The following is a 22290-nucleotide window of genomic DNA, read 5'->3' on the forward strand; positions in this document are numbered from 1 at the left end:
CATCGTTACTTTTTTTCCATATCTTTCATCCATTTGTTCTGCATCTCTCTCTATACGAGATATCTCTCTCTCTTGTTTCCCTTACCCCTGACTATCAGTCTGAAAAAAAGTCACGGCCCGAAATGTCACCTATTATTTCTCTCCTGACTTGCTGGGTTATTCCAGCATTTTGTGTCTACCTACGACTCCAATGTCTCCATTTGCAGATGACACAAAACTGAGGTTAGCAGTGTAAGCTGCGAGGAGGATGCTATGAGGCTGCAGAGTGACTTGGATAGGTTGGGTGAGCGGACAGATGCATGGCAGATGCAGTATAATGTGGATACATGTGACGCTATTCACTTTGGTGGCAAGAACAAGAAGGCAGATTATTATATTGAAATGTCAGATTAGGAAAAGGGGAAGTGCAACAAGACCTGAATGTCCTTGTACATCAGTTATTGAAAGTAAGCATGAATGTACAGCAAGTCAAGTCAAGTCAAGTTTATTCGTCATCTACACATACGAGATGTGCAGTGAAATGAAAAGTGGCAATGCTCGCAAATCGTGCAAAAAACAAACAAACTACAACCAGAATGGAACAGAATCACATATTACATATTTGTGGGAGGGTGGGAAGAAAAAGGAAAAAAACAGCAATTTTAAAAAGACACCACACAACAGTAAAATGGTACAGTAAAGTTAGTCCCTGGAGAGATAGGAGTTTACAGTCCTAATGGCCTCTCCGCAGGCAGTGAAGAAAGCCTTCATAGCGAGAGGATTTGAGTATAGGAGCAAGGAGGCTCTACTGCAAATAGGCACAATAAGCTGGAGTTCAGTGGGACAGGCAGCATCTCTGGAGAGAAGGAATGGGTGACGTTTCGGGTCGCGACCTTCTTTAGTTGTACAAGGCCCTGGTGAGACCGCACCGGGAGTATTGTGTAGTTTTGAACTCCTAATTTGAGGGAGTGCAGCGTAGGTTCACCAGGTTAATTCCCAGGTTGGCGGGACTGATATATGATGACAGAATGGATCAACTGGATTTTTAGTCACTGGAATTTAGAAGGATGTGAGGGGATCTTATAGAAACATATAACATTCTTAAGGAATTGGACAGGCTAGATGCGGGAAAAATGTTCCCGATATTGGGGGAGTCCAGAACCAGAGGGTCACAGTTTAAGAATAAGGGGTGGGCCATTTAGGACTGAGATGAGGAAAAATATTTTCACCCAGAGAGTTGTGAATCTTTGGAATTCTCTGCCACAGAAGGCAGTGGAAGTCAATTCACTGGATGTTTTCAAGAGTTAGATACAGCTCTTAGGGCGAATGAAATCAAGGGATATGGAGGGGTGGGGGGAGCAGGAACAGAGTACTGATACTGGATGATTAGCTATGATCAAACTGAATGGATAATCTCCCACACCTATTTTCTAATGTAATTACCAAATATACCATTTAGGAGCAGAGGAGGGCATTCGATCCAATTTGTGATTCCAGCTACAAAGACAGATGTATACAGCAATTCGTTCTTCCCCCGCACAATTAAAGCATGGAATAATCTCCACCCTACTAGTTACCCAACCAGATGCAACTAAATTTAAAGTAGCTCTTTCTTCCCAATAACCCTTTCTGGCTTAAGTCCTCCCTCAACCACCTCCAGTTTAAATTCCATTTGGAATATTTTGGAGGACCAAGAAACCAAGAACCAAGATACTAGAGTAATTACTGGCCTTGTTGCAGTGAGAGACCTACACGCGTCACGTGGGGTGGCACCCTCATTTACATACGGCGGTGCGTGCATGCGTATGTCCGCTCTTTGCAGCTCAGCCAATAGCGGTCGGGCTTGGCGGCGGCACCGTCCAATGGGAGCGCGAGGCGGGTTAAAGAGCGGCGGATTTGAATTTAAACGGCAGACGGAGCGGAAGCGCACGGTCGGGTCGGGTGCGGTCGTCGGTGAGTGAGTTGGGCCGTCGCTGAGTGAGTTGGGCCGTCGCTGAGTGAGTGAGTTGGGCCGTCGCTGAGTGAGTGAGTTGGGCCGTCGGTGAGTGAGTTGGGCCGTCGGTGAGTGAGTTGGGCCGTCGGCTGCCCCAGTGCGAGGGCTTTCGGCTCTCCCTACACACGGTGTGTGCTGCGCCTGCCGGTGTCTAGTTTGGTCCCGGGGGGCCGCCACTGCTCTTTCCCCGGAGGAAGGTGCCGGTGAATTGGGCCCCGGCCTCTGGTTTGGTGCCACCATCATCCTCCCACTTCTATTCTCTTCCCCCACCGCCACAGCCTTGGTCGGTGAGTTTGGCTGCCCGGGCAGGGTGGCAGGGAGTCCGGCTCTCCCTCTACCAGGTGTTTCCCCTGCGGCCTGGTCCCGTCGGCGTCTCCGGGACCCGGCCTCTAGTTTGTAGGCCACAGCGATGGCCTCTAGTCCCCTGGGCTCCGCAGGGCGGCTATAGACGCCGAGTCGCAGTCTAACTCGATCTCGTTAATTCGATACTCAATGGGCTGAACCCTTCAAGTTAAGTGGTGACTATCTCTTGGATGCAAGTTCTGGATTCTGTAAATATCCCCACCCATGCTTGTTTGCGATTTTCCTTGGCGTTCGTTTGTGCTGCTTCAGTCTATCGACATTTATAACTGCGGAAGTGTAATATGTTAAGCTAGTGGCAACTAGTTAGGTGCATTTTAATTGCCCTGTATTCCTTGGCGCGTTTCAATTTAAACGTCCATGTCACTGGTCCAGTGGTTGACACATTTTGACCTCGGTTTCCATGACATGTCACCAATGTGTGATCGGTTATTTAGGCACATTAATCAACACTGAGTTATGATATAGCATTTTAAATCTTTAAAAGATTAATGTAAAAGTAATTGCCTCTTCAATTCTGTTAAAACCAGTTCCAAGAAAGTGATAATGCCTGCGGATTGTGCAAAAACTAGCGGGTGAACTGAATGCCTGTTTTGTTTGGTGTTTATTGTGGAAGACACCAGCGACATTGCAAAAATTCAAGAGTTGAGGGGCAGAAGAGAGTACTGTCAATATTACTGAGGAGAAGATGCTTGGGAAGCTGAAAGGTCTGAAGGTGGATGTCATCTGGACCAGGTGGGCTACATCCCAGAATTCTGAAAGGTAGTTGTAGAGGTTGTGGAGGCATTAGCAGTGATCCTTCAAGAATCACTAGTCAGGAATGCTCCGGAGCAGTGGTTCCCCACCTTTTTTAGCTCATTGCTCCCTTGGGATCTTTTAATTTTTCTGTGCCCCCCCACCCCCGACATTATTAGCGGAAAAAAAGTACTTCAATATTATAATACCTTACATAAAAATATCAGGGTCTATTAATTGCACATATATTATCTTTTATTATATTCCACAACCATCAAAAATATTTTGTGGGTTCAATAAAACACCCATTTATAATCATACATTAAAAATAGATTTCAACTGCATAGATTTAAATTTATTAGAACTGAAATTTAGGAGGTAACAGGGTGATAGCTCTGTGGCCCCCTTCATTGAGCTGGTGGCCCCCTAAATACCAAAATGTTTCTGTGGCCCCCCCTGAAATTTGCCATATGGCCCCAGGTTGGGAATCACTGCTCCAGAGGATTGAAAAATTGTGAATGTAACTAGTCTCAAAAGGAGCGAGGCAAAAGAAATGAAATTATAGGCTGTTTTGTCCGATGTCAGTGGTTAGTAAGATTTTACAGCTCATTATTAAGGATAAGATTTCAAGGTACTTGGAAGCACATGATAAAATAGGCTGAAGTCTGAATGGTTTTAAGGGGACATTTTGTTTGTCAAATATGTTGGTATCTTTTGAGGAAGAAGCAAACAGGATAGACAAGGGAGAGTTAGTGGATGTTGTTTACTTGGATTTTCAGGAGGCCTTTAAGGTGCCACATGCGAGGCTGTTAAACAAGATAGGAGCTCATGGGCAGAAAATTGGTGAACTGGCAGAAGCTGTGAGTGGGAATAAAGGGGGCCTTTTCTCGCTGGCTTGCAATTTAGAAGAAGGAATAAAGGCATAGACTGTTCTGGAAATAGGGAGGGAATTCAGAAATCAAAGGACTCGGGAGTGCTACTGCAGGATTCAGAAGGCGGTGGCGGCAGGTTCTCTGGATGCTTGTGCTGGCATTCAACAGGGTCTTGAGGAGGTTCACTAGAATGATCCCAGGGATGATTTTGGTTAATGTTTGTTGAGTCTTTTACGGCACTGGACCTGTACTTGCTGGAGTTTAGAAGGATAAGGTGGATTTAATTGAAACCTACTGAATAATGAAAGGACTAGACAGATTGGATGTTAAGAAGATGTCTACAGTAGTGGAAGAGTCCAGGACCAGACGGCACAGTCTCAGAAAAAAGAGACATACCTTTAGACAGGAAATGAGGAGGAATTTTCTTTAGCCAGAGGTGGTGAATATGTGCAATTCATTGCTATAGATCAGTGATTCCCAACCAGGGCCATGGCAAATTTCAGGGGGGGGGGGGGGGGGGGGGCACAGAAATATTTGGGGATTTAGGAGGCCACATGTTCCAATGGGGGGGGGGGGGGGGCACTTTTTTTCTGCTAATAATGTCCGGGGGGGGGGGGTCAGAAAAATTAAAGAGCCCCAGGGGGCCATGAACTAAAAACGGTTGGGAATCACTGCTATAGATGACAATGGAGGCACGCACAGTGTATTTTTAAAGCAGAGGTGGCTAGGTTCTTGATTAGTGAGGGGCAAAACAGATCAGTCATGATTGAATGGTGAAGCAGATTCGACAGGCTGAATGGCCTAATTCTGCTATGGCTTATGGTCTGTCATTTATTTTGACCTGTTGTAAATCTACAGATTTGCACATCCAATGGAAATTGCATTTTATTTATTTTATGATCTTTTAATGCTTTAATCAGATTAGCGAGCAAAATGCACAGCACATTGGAAAATGATTTATTGACTAGATGGCCTGCATTGCAATCTGTGTTTCATATTTCTGTGTGAACACTCCTTGTTCTTGCTAGTTCCTGCTTTTAAGAGGTTGACAAAGTTCTTTTTTTAAACTGAAAGTGACTTGCATTATTATTGTGTTCCAGGTGTATGAATATATGCATGTTGGATGAGTTTAGTAGAACATACTTCAATTTACTAGTTCCACAAACCTCAGAGGATGGTGGAGATGGGTTCTCTGGATGCGTTCAAGAGAGAGCTAGCTAGGGCTCTTAAAAATAGTGGAGTCCGGGGATATGGGGAGAATGCAGGAACAGGGTACTTATAGGGGATGATCAGCCATGATCAAATTGAATGGTTTGGCTCGAAGGGCTAAATGACCTACTCCTGCACCTATTGTCTATTGTAAGTGTATTCTTGTTTTGACTCTTTCCAATTGTTTTTGCAAATTCCATATTCCAGTGTTTCTATTGCTGAGAACTTGGCATATTTGAGGAACTAAATCTGTGTCTTGGGCTTGCAATTGGTTATACTGTACCAATAGAAACAGATGTATGTGTTGGGGAAAGCTGCATATTTGTTTCTTTCTTTTTGCAGGATTTTGGTTAGAAATGGAGAAGAAACCAACAGGCCACATTGCAGCTGGAAAGGTATTTTGGGCACCATATTTATAAATCGGCACAGGGCAATATTCTTGTATCCAAGTGCCCTGACACTTCAGTTGAAAGGTTAACTTGATTTAAAGACACAGATTTTAGATGCTGTAATCTGGAGCATATCTGGTGAGGTCCAATTGAAGGTTTTCAACCTGAGATAGACACAAAAATCTGGAGAAACTCAGCAGGACAGGCAACATCTCTTGAAAGAAGGAATGGGTGATGTTTCAGGTCGAGACCCTTCAACCTGAGATGTTGGCTGCCCATTTCCCCCAGAGATGCTGCTTGACCTCTTGAGTTCCTCTAGCAGATCAGGCAACAGTTCTCTTTATAACCTTAACATATGATCTGTTAATGAGTCTCTTCTCAAGAATTTTCAAATTTGCCTTTTGGGGTGTAGTAATGGTCATTTTTGGGCATCTCCCTGGTGTTGGCTGACATCTGCAATGTGGGATGCTGAATGCCAAATTTGTACACTTGAAAATTTGGACTGAAATTTGATGTCTCTGATTCAACTAATAATTGATTAAAAGCAGATCTGTGGAGAATCTAATTTTGGGGGATTTCCAGAACATGACATAAATTAGGACATATTGCTGGAGTAACTTGGCAGGTCTAATGGCATTTCTGGAGAACATGGACAGATGATGTTTTGGGTCATGACCCTTACTCTGAATCTTATTCTGAAGTATGATCTTGACCTAAAATGTCACCTCCCCATGTTCTCCAGAGATACTGCTGAATTACTCCAACAATTTGTCTTAAGCCCCTGTCCCACTGTACGAGGTAATTCACCAGTTCTCCCGAGTTTTCCCCTGAATCGAACTCTGAGAATGTCCGTAGGTGTTCATGGATGTCTCGTAGCGGCTTGTCATGGTCTAACTACGAGTAAAAAGTAACATTTTTTTCATCACGAGTATTTTTGTACTCGTGGACATTTTTTACAGGGATGAAAAAACGTCACGAGTTACCGGATGTCCCGAGTGCCTACCGTTAGCATTACGAGCCGCTAAGAGACATCCATGAACTCCTGCGGACCCGCTACGGACATTCTCTGAGTTCGAATCGGGGGGAAAACTCGGGAGAACTCGTAAATTACCTCGTACAGTGAGACAAGGGGCTTTATTGGTAGCCAGCATTTGCAGCGTAATTTATTTTGGCCAGTGCATTTAAACAGAGTGAATAATATTTGGTGAGTAAGGCTTGTTGCATTTACTTGTGCAAAAAATTACTTCTGTTGTCTGAAAATGATTATTTTGAAAGGTGGCAGCCATGGATCGTGTAAATCGTGTTATGAAACCTCAGCGAATTTCGCAGAATCCACCTCGTCCAAGAAGCATGGCAACTACTTGCAATGTAGGCCAGCAACGTCAGCCTCTTCAATTGCGGGTTCTGTCTGATAATTTGGTTCCGACTAAAAGTCAAGTGCCTTCTGGTCAAGTAAAACAAGCAATGCCAGTGCCTCCACTTTCGAAGCAGGCTTGCAAAAAAGATGTTCAGCAAATTGGTGAACCTGCTAGAAATCCAACCACACCACAGCCTGCTGAAGTGCCAAATGATGGTAAGTATTCTTGTGCAAAATTCAGTTAAAAGTAGCATAAGATGCTCAATGTTTAATTGTAAATGAATCTTTGGATATTAATGAAGCTGAGCATTTTACAATCTTTACAGCTAAATAATTATCTGTGCTCTAAAATTTTCTTCATTCTGTTCTGTGTTCTCTCAAATTGATGTATGTGACCATTTTTTAGCATGTGCATGTAGCAAATTTGAGTGAAATTAATGCGTTTTCAGTTGATCTAGCAATAGAAAATCTGTATTTTTAAAGTCTGGTTCAACATCTTGCTGATCTTTAACTGGTGGACAAAAGATACAAAGAATTGTGCAATTAGTAGATGGGACAGAATGGTCTCCTTTGTGCTTGGCCAGTTTTGCTGCCATATCTTTACAGGCATGAGATTTCTCTGCAGATTTGAAGTTCGTTAAAAAGAAAATATGTTTAAATCTCTGAAATCTATACATTACTTTCTGCGAGACTGTGGGATTGATGATCGAGAGCACCGATTGGACGAGGGAAACATCAGTCAGCAGGCAGTTGGGAGTGGGGGGCATGATTGAGCACGATGATTGGAGGGAGGCGTCGGTCAGAGGTGGGGTGTGGGGGAGACCGAGGATATAGTTTGGTAATTGGAGGAGGGAGACGTCCAGAAGCGAGACAAGCCGAGGTCTGGTGGAGCGGGAGAGTGGGCACTGGACGGGGAAAGGCCGGGGCCTTGATGGTGTCAATGTGTTTTAAAACAAGAAGAGGGAGTGTGTGAACCCTGGTGAGAGGAGGGGGGCTGCTGTGAGTGTGAGCAAAGGTGAGGGAGTTTCCTGTGAGTGTGAGCAATGGTGAGGGGTTTCCTGTGAGTGAGCAGTGAGGAGTCTCCCTGTGAGCAAGCAAAGGCGAGGAGTTTCCTGTGAGTGAGCAGTGAGGGGGTCCCTGTGAGTAAGGTAAGGGGTGGGTTCCCCGAGTGTGAGCAGTGAGGGGTTTTGCGTGAGTGGGGAAGACCCTGCAAGAAATTACAGGTAAACGTGCAAGAAAACAGTCATTTCGAGATATAGTTATCAAAAAAAATCTGCATAAATTCCGCCAGGGGCAATGACCCCATCTCTCTTCCTCTTTTTTTTTCATTTTTTTCCTGTCTCATACCTGCTTTGCCAAGTCACCTGCATTAGAGAATCTGCTGGAAAATTTAGTACTACATATAGTAAAAATCAGTTGAATGAATTAATCTCTTTTCATGGTACAATGAAATTTAAAAGTCAATCCCACGGTGCGATTCACAAGAGCAATTTTAAATATATAAGAAAAGGTAAAAATATATACATAAAAAAAATTACAGATATATAACAATAGCAGCTGAGGTAGAACCATTCAGTTGAATGTGAGTGTTATTTCTGATTTTGCATTGTTAAGTGCACGTATGGCTATGGGGTAGAAGCTGTCTCTGAGTCTGTTTGTGTGAGTTTTGAAAGACCTGTACCGTCTGCCAGAGGGCAGCAGGTGGAACAGGTTGTGTCCAGGATGGGAAGGGTCCTTCAGGATGTTGGCTGCCCTGCCAAGGCAGCGAGAACTGAAGATGTCCTTCAGGGAAGGCAATGGACAGCCAGTGATTTTTTTTGTGCAGTGTTGATGACCCTTTGTAGGGCTTTCCTGTTCGCTGCAGAGCAGCTGGCATACCATGTGGTTATACAGTACGCCAGCACACTCTCGATGGAGCAGCGGTAGAAGGACACCAGCAGCTTCTCCTCCAGGTTGTTTTTCCTGAGGATCCTCAGAAAGTAGAGTCGCTGCTGGGCCTTCTTGACTGCTGTGGTGGTGTTTGTAGTCCAGGAGAGATCCTCCGTAATTTGTGTGCCCAGGAATCTGAAGTCTGAGACCCTGTCCCCAGGCATGATATTCTTCGGTTTTAAATCTGAATTCCAATTTTTTTTTCTTTTCCTATTCAATTTTTTGTGCCCGATTATTTGGTGGTCAATCAGCCGCTGTCTCTAAGGGGGTTGCGTCCAATCACCAACCAGCTTCCCTTAAAATCCGCTTTGGCCTATATTTCTCCAATCAGCTGCTGTCTCAAAGGGAGTTTCATCCCGTTACTGACCAGCGTCCAGGGCTCTCACTTTTTTTCTCTGATGCTAGCCGGATGACCTAGACAGCATTTTTGGTTACCAGATGACAGTTTAGAAGGTCATTTAAGACTGCTTGCTTTACGCGTTCGATAATGTGCTCGGACGAAGTGCATAGTTACCAGTCAGAATTATGCTCAATCAAGAAATCACATATTTCTGCTTCAAATAAAGTCACAAACTAAACATATTCACCAATCAAGACATGATATATACCACAATGACATGCAGCAAAATTACAAAACAGTATCTCAACTCTTTTTACGTGTTGCAATGAATGCAATTTCTATTATTTCTTTCCACTTGCAAACAAAAATGTGGTTGGATTATTCAGCATTTGATCAACCTTGGTGAGACCAAACGCAGGCTTGGCGATCGCTTTGCACAACACCTCCACTTGGTTCGCAATAATCAACCTGATCGCCCGGTGGCTCAGCAGTTCAACTCCCCCTCCCATTCCAAATCTGACCTTTCTGTCCTGGGCCTCCTCCATGGCCAGAATAAGGCCCACTGCAAATTGGAGGAACAGCACCTCATATTTTGCTTGACGTTTGATGTGCCAAGTACCAAAGTTAGTCTGGTCTGGACATTTCTTTCATCTCTCTCAATGGTATGAAATAACTTATGATGAAGATTTCTGGTTTGATATAGGCCAATTAACATAATCCATTGTCTTGTGTTCGTCTGATGTTAACGGAAACGTCTCATGATCATGTTGGTAGATGGCAACTTTTGTTTGCAAAGCTGCATTTTTAAATTTGATTACTGCTTCCAATATGCTTTAGTAAATGTACTCTGAAGACTCATTCTTGTTTGAATTAATGCTTGCTGTAGCCACAATGTTAGAACTCCTGATTGATCATTGAAACACAGAAAATAGGTGCAGGAGTAGTCCTGCGAGCCAGCACTGCCTTCCAATATGACCATGGCTGGTCATCCAAAATCAGTACCCTGGCCTGGCTCCCCCCCCCCCCCCCCCCCCATATCCATTGATTCCCTCAGCCCTAAGAGCTGAATCTAACTCTTAAACATCCAATGAATTGGCTATAAAAGCACTAAATGTGGCCGCCAAGGAACGCAGGGGCGATACAGACTAAGGGACTGTGGTAATGGTGAAATCGACAGAAGGATGGAGGGTTGGGTGTGTATGCGTGCTTTGTCTGTGATTTTTATTTATTTGCTTATCTTTATTATTTTACCGTGGATGTTTCGTTAGCTTTAGAAATGTTTGAATGCTGCACTGACTGGCTGACATTTTAAATTTTGTTGTACATGGCCCATGTTACAATGACAATAAAGAAACTATTCTATTCTATTCTACTATTCTCCACTGCCTAAAGTGGCAGAATTCCACAGATTCATCACTCTCTGGGTGAAAATGTTTTTCCTCATCTCAGTCCTAAATGGCCTACCCTTTATTCTTAAACTGTGACCCCTGGTTCTGGACTCTCCCAACATCAGGAACATTTTTCCTGCATCTACCCTATCCAATCCTCTAAGAAGTGTATGTTTCTATAAGATCCCGTTTCATCCTTCTAATTCCAGCAAATGGAAGCCCAGTTGACTCTTCCTTTCATCATACGTCAGTCTTGCCATTCTGGGTATTAACCTGGTAAACCTATTCTGCACTCCCTCAATAACAATAATGGCCTCCCTCAAATTAGGAGACCAAAAATGCTTAACAATTATGATAAGCAGTTATGAGAGCAAAGAATCTAAACGCTCTGTCCCTTGGGACATTTATGAGTTACTTGTATGAACAACAAACTCTCATTGGCATATTTTCTCTTTAATTAGGAAAAACGGCAGAAAATAAAACAGTGGATGACCAGAGCACTCATGAAAAGAAAAAGTAAGTTATAAATGTAATGTTTCAATAGTCTATGCCCTCTATTGATTATTTTTCTGCAAATAAACTCTTCTACTTTCATTCATGGCTACTGGCTTTGTCAAGTGATTTCACTCTATTTGTCTCCCCACCTGGTAAAATCGTGTCTAATGTCATATTTCCTGAATAACAAGGGATACCTGCTCCATCCTTCAATTCCTTCTCTGCCAACGTCATTTTATATATGCACTTGGGTTCTTACCATTTTAGCCTTGGTACTCCACAACTTTTTATAGCCAAAACTGAGTCACAGCCACAACATAATTTTTGCAAGGCCAAGCCATTAAAAATTATTATTGCCTTGGATGCCATTAATGCTTTTCCTCTTCCAAAAATCATTCTTGCCGTAGGTTTTACTATAGTAATGATCCTCCTTTCCACTTTGTTTCTCAGGGGTGTAGACTTGAATGTTTGTGGTAAGTAAATAGTTCAGCCTTTGTTTGCTGGATCTGGATCAACTGCCTTATGTTTGATTCACCTGGGCCAAAACCATTTGCTATTGCAGAATCATCCAGTCTAAACTAATTATTTTGGGGTTATCTTTCTCTTTGCCAATGCAACTCCTTCAAACACTTATCCAGCTCTTTCCTCAAGTTCCATCTGCCTTCTCCTCTGGACATGCATGTAGACCCAAGCCCTTTATTGAGTATAATTTCCTCACCCTTTCTGGTCTTTTGTTCCTGACCACCCTCAATAATAGGATCATTTGTTCTCTCCTGTTTATACATTTGATTTTAATGACCTGTCATATCAGGCATCTCTCATTGAAAGGAGAACTGTGACTCCAGTCTATTTGCATAACTAAAGGTCTCTCCTTGGAATAATTTAGCAACCCTCTTCAGCTACTTATCTTTCCCAAAGTGTAGGATTGAATGATATTCCAGATATTCCAATGCTGGACAATATTCCAGTGGCCAAGCAAATGTTTGGCACTGTTTTGATTTACTCTTATTATCTAGTACATTAAAAAAACCCACAGAAAATGCAGGAAAAACTCAGCAACTAGTGCAGCATCTAAATAAATGGTTGATGCTTTTAGTCCAAAATGTAATCCAGATCAAACCCGAGTCTCTGGTGCTGTCAGGCAGCAACTCTATTGTCAAACAAGGGTTGGGGGGGAAGGGGCAATCATTCTGCCCGATTTTTCCCCCAACCACTGTTTGACAATGACGGGCCATTTCATCCCCCCAAGATTGGAACTTTTTGACCTATGGCAATGTGTTCACTGACTTGAAACCAGTGAGTGATAGATTGTTAAGCAGGCTTTGGTTGGTGATTTTATTTTTGGTCAAACTTCAAAGCTTCTGTGAATGAATTGTCTTTAAAGGTACACCAAATCCCATGCATTCATTTGAAAGTAATTTGAAGTTGTATTAATTTGGGTTGTGATTTTCAAATGATAAAAAGCTTGTGTACAGTTAGGCATCAAAGTATTTGAGGAAAGATTCTTGATCTTGTTGAAATTGTCTTTAAAACTGAGGCTTAATGATACTTTCTTAAAATTGAAAACTGCAGTAAATTTTGATAACCTAATGGAATAACGTTTGTTTTGACCAATTGATTTTTAACTACGTTAAAAGGAGAATAAATATTTGGTGTCCTTGGATTAAGTTATCGGTGAACTGTACAAATCAGTGAAATCCATGTTCCGATGTTGCACATGATTTAACAATTCTTCAGCCTTTGAACGGGTGTTTAAAATTCATACAAGTTAGAAAATTCTACGAAAGCATAATCCTGTTAATGAGGATGTGGATGTTTTTATTGAATTATCCCATGGGTTTTTCTTTTGATACTTGGAAACCCCCTGGAATGTGGATACTCAATGGATTGGGCGTCCATTTGCTAAAATAATAAAACTAGTGTTCAGTAAAATAATTTGAAACAATGGTGCATCATTCTAATGCATGATCAAATTGTTGTTTTCAGAAAACAGTGGTGTTTGGATGATTTCGAAATTGGCCGTCCATTGGGAAAAGGTAAATTTGGAAATGTGTACTTGGCCCGTGAACGACAGACCAGATTTATCTTGGCATTAAAAGTACTATTCAAATCTCAACTTGAGAAAGCTGGAGTGGAACACCAACTCAGAAGGGAAGTTGAAATTCAGTCACATCTCAGGTACTGTTCCGAAGATGCACAATTTAAAAAAATATAAAAGTGAACTGACAAACCTATTTATGAACTTCTTGCCCTTGTAGAAAGATTAGTGACATGCCTCTACAATTGGATGAAAAATATTCAATTTGTATTTTGATTGTTTTCAAATTTGATCCCGGGTTCTCCTGAATGTTTTGCCAGGGGGAGGAAAGAGGAAAGAGGAGAGAGGAATTAAACAGTAATCAGGTAAAAATACTTGAAGTACGTGAATTTCTTCCTCTTTGTCACTGTTAATAATCATATTGGTTCTAATTTAACTTCCTAATACTCAAACAGCTCCTGTTAATGAGTCCGTCTCATTCAGCCTATTAAGTCTGGTCTGCCATTTGATCATGGCTGATCTATTTTGCCTCAATCCCATTCTCCTGCTTTCTCTCCGTTACTATTGATGTCCTTACTAATCAAGAACCTATCGATCTCTGCTTTAAAAAATAAACAATGACTTGGCCTGCATTGTCATCTGTAGCAATGGATTCGCCCCTCTGGCTTAAGAAATCCTCCATCTCCATTCTGAAGGTGGGACTTTTTATTCTAAAGTTGGACCGTGTGGTCCTAGCCACTCCCACTACTGGAAACATCCCCATCACATTCATGCGATCTTGGCCTTTCATTAAAAGGTAGGTTTCATTACGATCACCCTAATTTTTCTAAACTCCAGCAAGTATAAGCCCAAACCCAACAACCACTGTGTTAATGCAATCATCCTTAGGATCATTCTTGTAAACCTCTGGACCCTCTCCAACCCCAGCACATCATTCCTCAGATATGGAGGCCCAATATTAATTGCTAGAGATCAGACCGTTAGCAGTTACTTGGTGAAGGACGAAGATACCTTTGAATTACCTGGATGTTCATGTTTCATTGGTTCGCAATTCGATAATGAAATCCAGTAAGAGTCAGTTGGTAAGACTAGTGTGTCCCTCTTTAAAGTTGTTTCTTCATTTGGCTAAACTATTAATTGTTAGAGTTTTGCCTCTTTTTAAATGTTCACAATAAGCAGTGGGATGTAAAGAAAATGCAGCACAACCAACATGTTCTAATGTTAAACAGTCTGCTTGATTACATGCTATTGTCTTGGTTTAGATGTATCAGATTCTGTCTTGAAACTTTGGGGCATTATTGGTAATACTAGTTAGTATTTGCTTTAGAATGCCATAATCACTGCTATAGTTATTGGTGTACCTGGGAGATTGATGGTTTAAAGCAATTGTACTGATCGCATCTACAGATTGATCAGCAATAACTACAAACTTTTGATCAATTCCTTAGAGTTGAGAGAAAATTAGTCTCTGCATACATTGGTAGAATTATGTTATGGGGAAATCCATGAACTGTAATACAATTATTATTTTAGCGAATGTCAGTTTGTTTAATGGGTACCTGCAATTTGGTAGCAATGTTTCACAATACTATATTTCTAAACTAAATTACCCATTCAAAAAGTGTTAAGAATTGCTGTGCAAATACTAATATACTTTGGAAGCTGGGCATGTTTTTCCTCAGAACTGGACAGTATGTGAATGGCTGTGCTAACGATGATGCCAATCTAACTGATCGCATCGATCTGCACATGGCCTGTATCCCTCTAGCCCTGCCTGTTCATATCTGTTTAAGTAGCTCTTAAACATTGCTATTGTATCTATCTCTTTGAATGGATAACCTTTTCTTTTCTTTCCACAGACATACCAACATCTTGAGGCTATTTGGGTACTTCCATGATGCCTCCAGGGTTTATTTGATATTGGAGTATGCTCCTCGTGGTGAACTTTACAAAGAGCTGCAGAAATGTGGGAAGTTTGATGATGGGCGAAGTGCTACAGTATGAGATGACTATTTGTCCTTATTTTGTATTTTGGGTTGAATGCTTTGGTGCTTGCTTTCAAAATATACCCAAGCCTGGTTGTGTTTTCGTGTTTTGCATTTTTCCAGTATCCAATGTTTTTGACTTGATTATTCTACACGCTGGCTAAAATAGCATCCACTTAGGAATATCATAGTCCCTGACCTTTTGCATAAATGGTTTGTGGTTGGCACTGACCTGCATTTTGATGGTTTGTTCTTTTGTTCAGTAAATGTTAGTTCTGTGGCACATGTCTTTTTTTGTGCTTTTAACTGCAACAGTCATGGCACAAGTTGAAACTTGCTGTAATACACATAGTCACCAGTTAATGGTAGTGTTTGCTTCACTGTCATGATATGCTGTGCTTCAATATCCACAGCTTTCAGATATCCCATATCCCTCATTTTCGATAGTCAGAGATGAGTGTTTCGAACACTCATTTAATCTCTTAAGATTTGTTCCCCTGAGTGTGAATTATAAAGATTTATCGACCCCTTTCACCCTATTTCTTTCTTGTATGTCCTATCCATTTTTCAGAATGGCCCTAACTTCTAGAGTCTGCCAATGTAAATATCCTTCTGGTGTCTGTCAAGGACCCATTGAATTTTGAATGAAGTTATCAATGTTCCAAAGGCCAAGACAACTTGATCTCTTATAACAGCTATCCCACAGATTGTATAAATTGTCACAGCAATCCATCTGTAGCAAATCTTCATTGTGTACAATGGCGAGCTTACTTGCTTATGCATCCAGTGCGATGTCACAGGGCCTTGTATAATTGTACGGCATCTTTAATCTTGCAATACAATCCACTTGTAGTAGAGGCCAATATACCGTTTGCATATCTGTATGTTAACTTTTGGTGATCTTTGGATGGGGACTTCCATACTCCTTTGGACACTTTCAATCTTTCAACATTTACACAATTATGACCAAAGTTTAGTTTTGGAGTGGAGGAAGGTGGATGATTCTCAAAATCACCATTGAACTTGCTTTTTTCTGGTTGTGTACATTAATAGCTTTAGGTGCACAATGGACAGTTTACAGTATACAAATGAGAACTAGAGTATAATGATAGACCGAAAGGGCATTAGCTCGTGGGATGGTTTTTTAAATGGCAGGCTTAATGAGCACTAATGCAAAGGGATACATTTCGGTAGGAAGAATAATGTGGTACAAAGGACGCTGATATCAAAAGGTGCATGGACAGTCATAAATCCCCTTGACAAAATCCGGTGTAGGGTTTAGAATGCAAAATTGAGGAAATTAGAAACTTGCCTGTAATCTGGTTTGTCCATATCTGGTTGGCATTCTTCAAGGATATGAAAGCTTTTGAGGCAACAGGATTTATTGAAATGATTCTAGGATTGAGAAAGTTATAGGTAGATTGTTGAAGCTGGGAATAGTCTCCTTTGGGGGAACTCCAATAAAGGAAATGCTGGTTGTTTCCATTGAAGGAAAGTAGAGCTTTTTTGGCCAAAATCGTGCATTTGCCCTGCTTATTGTTTACTCTCCATGTGCTGTCTCTTTACCACCTGTTTTGGATTTATCTGTCCAGCAGAATTTGGTTTTAAATTGGCCTCACCAACTTGCACAAAAGATTAAACTTTAGTCGTAGTTAACGAAATGACCTTTTCCTTGTTCTTGATTTTTTTTCAAATTACTACATAAATGTTTGTGGTTATTTCTGAGTTACTAACTTGTTTTTCTGAAAATAACACTGATTTTCTTTGCAGTATATGTCTGAGCTGGCTGATGCACTTGTATATTGCCACTCAAAGAAAGTGATTCACAGAGATATTAAGCCGGAAAATCTACTGCTTGGGGCAAATGGAGAATTAAAGATTGCTGATTTTGGATGGTCTGTGCATGCTCCTGCATCCAGGTGCTATATTTTTTCATAATCATATGATGCAAATGAGGGATATTACATTTGCCTATCTTGTTTTTGCCATAATTAGTTACATACTTTGAAACCTGTGGTATGAAAAACTGCCTGAAAATTATTGATGCATGAAATATATTAAAATATACATATGCTACTTTTAGGAGAGCAACACTATGTGGCACGTTGGACTACCTGCCACCAGAGATGATCGAGGGAAAAATGCACGATGAGAATGTTGACCTTTGGAGCCTTGGTGTTCTGTGTTATGAATTTTTAGTAGGCCGTCCTCCATTTGAAGCAGCTGATCGCCAAGAAACCTTTAGGAGAATATCTAAAGTAAGTAAATAGGGCAAACTCTTTTGCAGGGACCAGTTTGCCCTCTAATTGCTTAAAGTTCCTGTTCAGTTTTCAGATGGGAATTTTGTGATCTGAGTAGCATAAGTGGCTTAATTCCCAATTAAAGATTATGATCATGATTCTTAATTATGAATTTCAGTTTACCTACCATATTTTGCCTTGATTTCACTTAAGTGTTGCAGTTCACTTGATCCATATCCTAATATTCACCATTACTTCAATGTGATTGAGCGCCCCTTTCCAGTTCAAGTATTGAATCTGAAACTTTGAGCTCTAGCTAATTGCAGAGCTGCCAAGTAGTACGGAATTTCCGTATTTTGTACGGAAGTGCGATTAGAATACGGACATATGATTTTGTGTTATACGGATTTTAAATACGGAGTTCAGTTCAGTCTGAAGAAGAGCCTCGACCAGAAACGTCACCCATTCCTGCTTTCCAGAGTGTCCCTTTCCAGGTTTAAACAGCGTTGTCAGTTTAACGCATGGGAATTTAAACAAAGAGCTGTTTGCTACAGGGCTATTGGTTCTAAAAATAGTGCTACCAGCTGGAGCGCTATGGGCTTTACACATTGCGCTATGGGTCACGGACTGTTCAGGAAAATTCTCGTATAACAATGAGTCTTTGGAATTCTCTTTCTCAGTGGAAGTTGAGCCTTTGATTATTTTTCAGGCAGTGGTAGAATTCTGGACAAGCCTAGTGGTGAAAGGTTACCAGTGGGATTGCAGTTACATTGGGTTTGGCCTTGATTTTACAGAAAGGTGGGTGGGCTCAAGGGGGAGCGGGGGGAAGGGAAGAAGAGGGAGAAAAAAAAGAAATGTGGCGGAGAGAGAGAGAGAGATAGAGGGAGCAGGGGAGGGAGAGATAGAGGGAGTAGGGGAGGGAGACTGAGGCTTCCAAAATGACTTCTACGTCATCATCTGGTGCTAAAAGCAGGAAGCAGCCGTTCAAACAGCATTATACAAAGATACAGCAATGAATGCACTGTCAAGTAAGGTGTGTAGAAGACATCAATTGGTAGAAACGTTATGCATTGTACTCTTACATGGGTATGACGGCACATAAAAAACATTTTGTTCAGAAAAATGGCACCGCCTAACAATACTGATTTCCTCAGCAAAATACTGATTTTCAGGTACTGGAATATTGAAATGCTCTGGCAAAACCTGGCAGTTCTGTAATTGGTAAATGTTTGTATATTTCTGAACTAGGAAAATTGACTTTATTTGCTATCTGGAATTACTTCCTGTCGGCAATCATTTCGTCCTCCGCCTCCTCCCATTGCTTTGCCCACTCTGCTGCTCAACTGCCACCTCCCAGAGTCCAAGGTGACTATCAAATATCTAATTGCTGTATTATCCTAATCTAGGATACAATCAACCCCCCATGTCCCAGAACTCCTCCATGGTGCCAGTGAACATTGCTTGTTCTTTTTTCAAGGGACTCCTGGGCACAGCCATAACCCCAAAGCTGGCCCAGGCAGAGCCCTCGTCACTGTGGCACCTTCAGACCCACTTAACTGTACATTATCACCTATTACATAAATTGGGGTGCCTGTACGCCAATGCTATTTGCGATGTCTTTCCATATCCAAGTCTCAATGGCAGATGGAAATAACAATTTTTAACTGGAAGGTGTTAAAGGACGAATTTTTGGTTAAATGTTTTTACTGGGCAGCATTTGAAATTCCTCAATGTTACAGTAATTTTGTTTTTGGTTTTCAATGATTGCTAATTGTAGTTAACATTAATTTTTCAGGTCGACCTTAAATTTTCATCCATCATATCAGAGGGTGCAAAGGATCTCATTAGTAGATTGCTTAAGCACAACCCCAATCAACGGCTGCCACTGAAAGGTGTACTTGAACATTCATGGGTGGTTCAAAATTCCACTAAACCAAGCACCCAGAAAAAAACCTCTTTGTCTTCATCTAATCCCAATCCCTAAACCAGAAAGGTAATGGTGAAGACGCGGTGAATGAGACTTTGCAGTGCAATTACTTTTTCGTACTGCTGCAGCCACTATTTAGTCTGCTTTGGGAAACTTGGAAATTACCGTTACTATTTCCACAGACAACTCGGGCTTGAAAAGAATTGGTGAATTTCTTAATTTGCCCGTTATAATGTAAAAAGAAAATGTGGGATTAAGTAGAATTCCTTTCAACCCTACTGTGATGCTTTATATGGCATTCTGTTTACTGTAAATATCTGTACACGTGACTGTAATAACTCCAAATTGTGATCTTGAATCTCCAAAACGACATTGCTGTTCAAAAGGTGTGTATGATTGCATCAGTTCTGGTTTGTTAAGCCTGTTGAGTTTAATAAAATGATTGCAGGGTTGAATTCTGACTTAAGACTGGTGGTTAAAATGGGGGAAATCTGTGTACTGATGTATGGTGAGTTTGTATGTTTCAGTCTCCCTTTGCCCACTAATTTATTTTGCTTGTAGCCTGAAGTCAGTTTTTATGGATTGTTTAGTTTATGTTAATTTCTTGGGTTGCACAAATACCATGCTCAAAAACGATGATCTTATTTGGATTTGTTAAACATGGATTCTTTTAAACTGAACACCTTGTGCATAGTGAAACGATTGCACGTTGAACTCTGTAAATGGCAACATTTGATTATCAAAAGATTGCAGTTTCAAGAATACATGACTAATTTTAATTTTCCTGTAATTTCTTGATCCAAGTAGAAGCTTATTTTAGTAATGCGTACAATGAATGTCTAGATATTATCATAGCTGTAAAATAAAGATTTGACTTTTTGAAATACTTTCTTTACCTTTTTTCATTTCTCCCATATGCATATTTAAGACTCCGTTCCCGTTTGGTTGCCTTTACTGACTTGTTTTGTATGTATGCCTTAAATGGGAAAACCTGGAATATGTGAGATGTGCAGTTTAACTGGCATCCAAACATTGTGAACAATGTTAAATAAAATGGAATAAACTAGACAGGAGCTGGTTTCGGCTAGAGTGAAGAAGGGTAAAAATCCCACCTATTCCTTCGAGTGAGATGCTGCCTGTGAAAATGAGTTACTCCAGCATGTGTCTATCTTTGCACATGTCTCTCTCTCCCCCCCAGTCTCTCTCTCCCCCCCTTTCTGTCTCTCCCCCCCCCCCCCTCTCCCCCCTTTCTGTCTCTCTCCCCCCCCTTTCTCTCTCTCTCCCCTTTCCTCCTCTCCCCCCCTGGCTCTCTCTCTCCCTCTCTTCTCCCCCCCCTTTCTCTCTCTCTCTCTGTCTCCTCCCCTTTCTGTCTCTCTCTCCCCCCTTTCTGCCTCTCTCTCCCCCCTTTCTGTCTCTCTCTCCCCCCTTTCTGTCTCTCTCTCCCTCTCCCCCCCCCTCTGTCTCCTTCCTTCTCTCATCCTCTCTCCTTCCCTCTCTCTCCTTCCCTCTACTCATTCACTCCTTCCATCATCCTCTCCCCTCATTCTCTCTATCTCTCTCTCTCTCTCTCTCTCTCTCTCTCTGTCTCTCTCTCTCCCCCCCCTTTCTGTCTGTCTCTCTCCTCCCCCCTTTCCCTCCTCTCCCCCCTTTCTGTCCTCTCTCCCCCCTTTCTCTCTCTCCCCCCCCCTTTCTGTCTCTCTCCCCCCCCTTTCTGTCTCTCTCCCCCCCCTTTCTGTCTCTCTCTCCCCCCTTTTCTCTGTCTCTCTCCCCCCCCTTTCTGTCTGTCTCTCTCCCCCCCCTGTTCTCTCTCTCTCCCCCCTTTCCTCCTCTCCTCCCCCCCTTTCTGTCTCTCTCTCCCCCCCTTTTCTGTCTCTCTCTCCCCCCCCCCCTTTCTCCCCCCTTTCTGTCTCTCTCTCCCCCCCTTTCTGTCTCTCTCTTCTGTCTCTCTCCCCCCCTTTCTGTCTCTCTCTCCCCCCCTTTCTGTCTCTTCTCCCCCCCCCTTTCTGTCTCTCTCTCCCCCCTTTTCTGTCTCTCTCTCTCCCCCCTTTCTGTCTCTCTCTCCCCCCCCCCCTCTCCCTCCCCCCTTTCTGTCTCTCTCTCCCCCCCCTCTCTTCTCCCTCCCTTTCTGTCTCTCCCCCCCCCTTTCTGTCTCTCTCTCTCTCCCCCCTTTCTGTCTCTCTCCCCCCCCCTTTCTGTCTCTCTCCCCCCCCTTCCTGTCTCTCCCCCCCCTTTCTGTCTCTCTCTTCAACTCCCCCCCTTTCTGTCTCTCTCTCCCCCCTTTCTGTCTCTCTCTCCCCCCCTCTCTCTCTCTCTCCCCCCCTTTCTGCTGTCTCTCTCTCCCCCCCTTTCTGCCTCCCCCCCTTTCTCTCTCTCTCCCCCCCTTTCTTTCTGCCTCTCTCTCCCCCCCTTTCTGCTCTCCCCCCTTTCTGTCTCTCTCCCCCCTTTCTGCCTCTCTCCCCCCCCTCTCTCTCCTTTGCTGTCTCTCTCTCTCCCCCCCCTCCTCTTTCTTCTCTCTCTCCCCCCCTTTCTGTCTCTCTCCTCCCCCCCCTTTCTCTCTCTCTCCCCCCCTCTTCTCTCCCCCCCTCTCTCTCTCCCCCCCTTTTTCTCTCTTCTCTCTCCCCCCTCTCCCCCCTTTCTGTCTCTCTCTCCCCCCTTTCGGTCTCTCTCTCCCCCCCCTCTCTTCTCTGCCTCTCTCTCCCCCCCTTTCCTCTCTCTCTCTCTCCCCCCCTTCTGCCTCTCTCCCCTTCCCCCCCTTTTTCTCTCTCTCTCTCCCCCCCTCTCTCTCCTCCCTCTCTCTCCCCCCTCTCTTCTCTCCCCCCCTCTCTCTCTCTCTCTCTCCTCCCCCCCCCCTTTCTGCCTCTCTCTCTCCCCCCCCCCTCTCTCTGCCCTCTCTCTCTCCCCCCCCCCTTTCTGTCTCTCTTCCCCCCCCCCCCCCTGTCCCCCCCCCCCCCCCCCCCCCCCCCCTCTCTCTACCCCCCCCCTAGAGGCGCCAAGGGGGGGAAGTTAGTGTGTGTGTGCGGGGGGGGGGGGGGGGGGTAGTTAGTGTGTGACGCC

At 42.9% G+C, this 22290-nt stretch overlaps 1 protein-coding gene across 9 annotated transcripts; it reads left to right on the forward strand.

The window, feature by feature from the left end:
• The first annotated feature begins 1908 nt into the window (after positions 1–1908).
• On the forward strand, positions 1909–20120 carry LOC129707417 (aurora kinase C-like). Of its 9 annotated transcripts, none has more exons than XM_055652432.1 (9): positions 1909–1971; positions 5490–5543; positions 6813–7110; positions 11013–11067; positions 13033–13224; positions 14944–15082; positions 16840–16988; positions 17153–17327; positions 19105–20120. In XM_055652432.1, exons 2-9 carry the CDS (start codon positions 5505–5507, stop codon positions 19291–19293), a joined length of 1236 nt encoding a protein of 411 aa, XP_055508407.1. In that variant the 5' UTR covers positions 1909–1971; positions 5490–5504; the 3' UTR covers positions 19294–20120. The 9 variants fall into 9 exon arrangements, with proteins under 9 accessions (XP_055508407.1, XP_055508410.1, XP_055508408.1 ...); XM_055652435.1 differs by lacking the exon at positions 1909–1971 and adding an exon at positions 2003–2020 and having other exon boundaries at positions 5491–5543; XM_055652433.1 differs by lacking the exon at positions 1909–1971 and adding an exon at positions 2016–2060 and having other exon boundaries at positions 5491–5543.
• Positions 20121–22290: the final 2170 nt, after the last annotated feature.

The sequence above is a fragment of the Leucoraja erinacea genome, chromosome 21 (genome assembly GCF_028641065.1).
Source record: "Leucoraja erinacea ecotype New England chromosome 21, Leri_hhj_1, whole genome shotgun sequence".
Taxonomy (NCBI): domain Eukaryota; kingdom Metazoa; phylum Chordata; class Chondrichthyes; order Rajiformes; family Rajidae; genus Leucoraja; species Leucoraja erinaceus.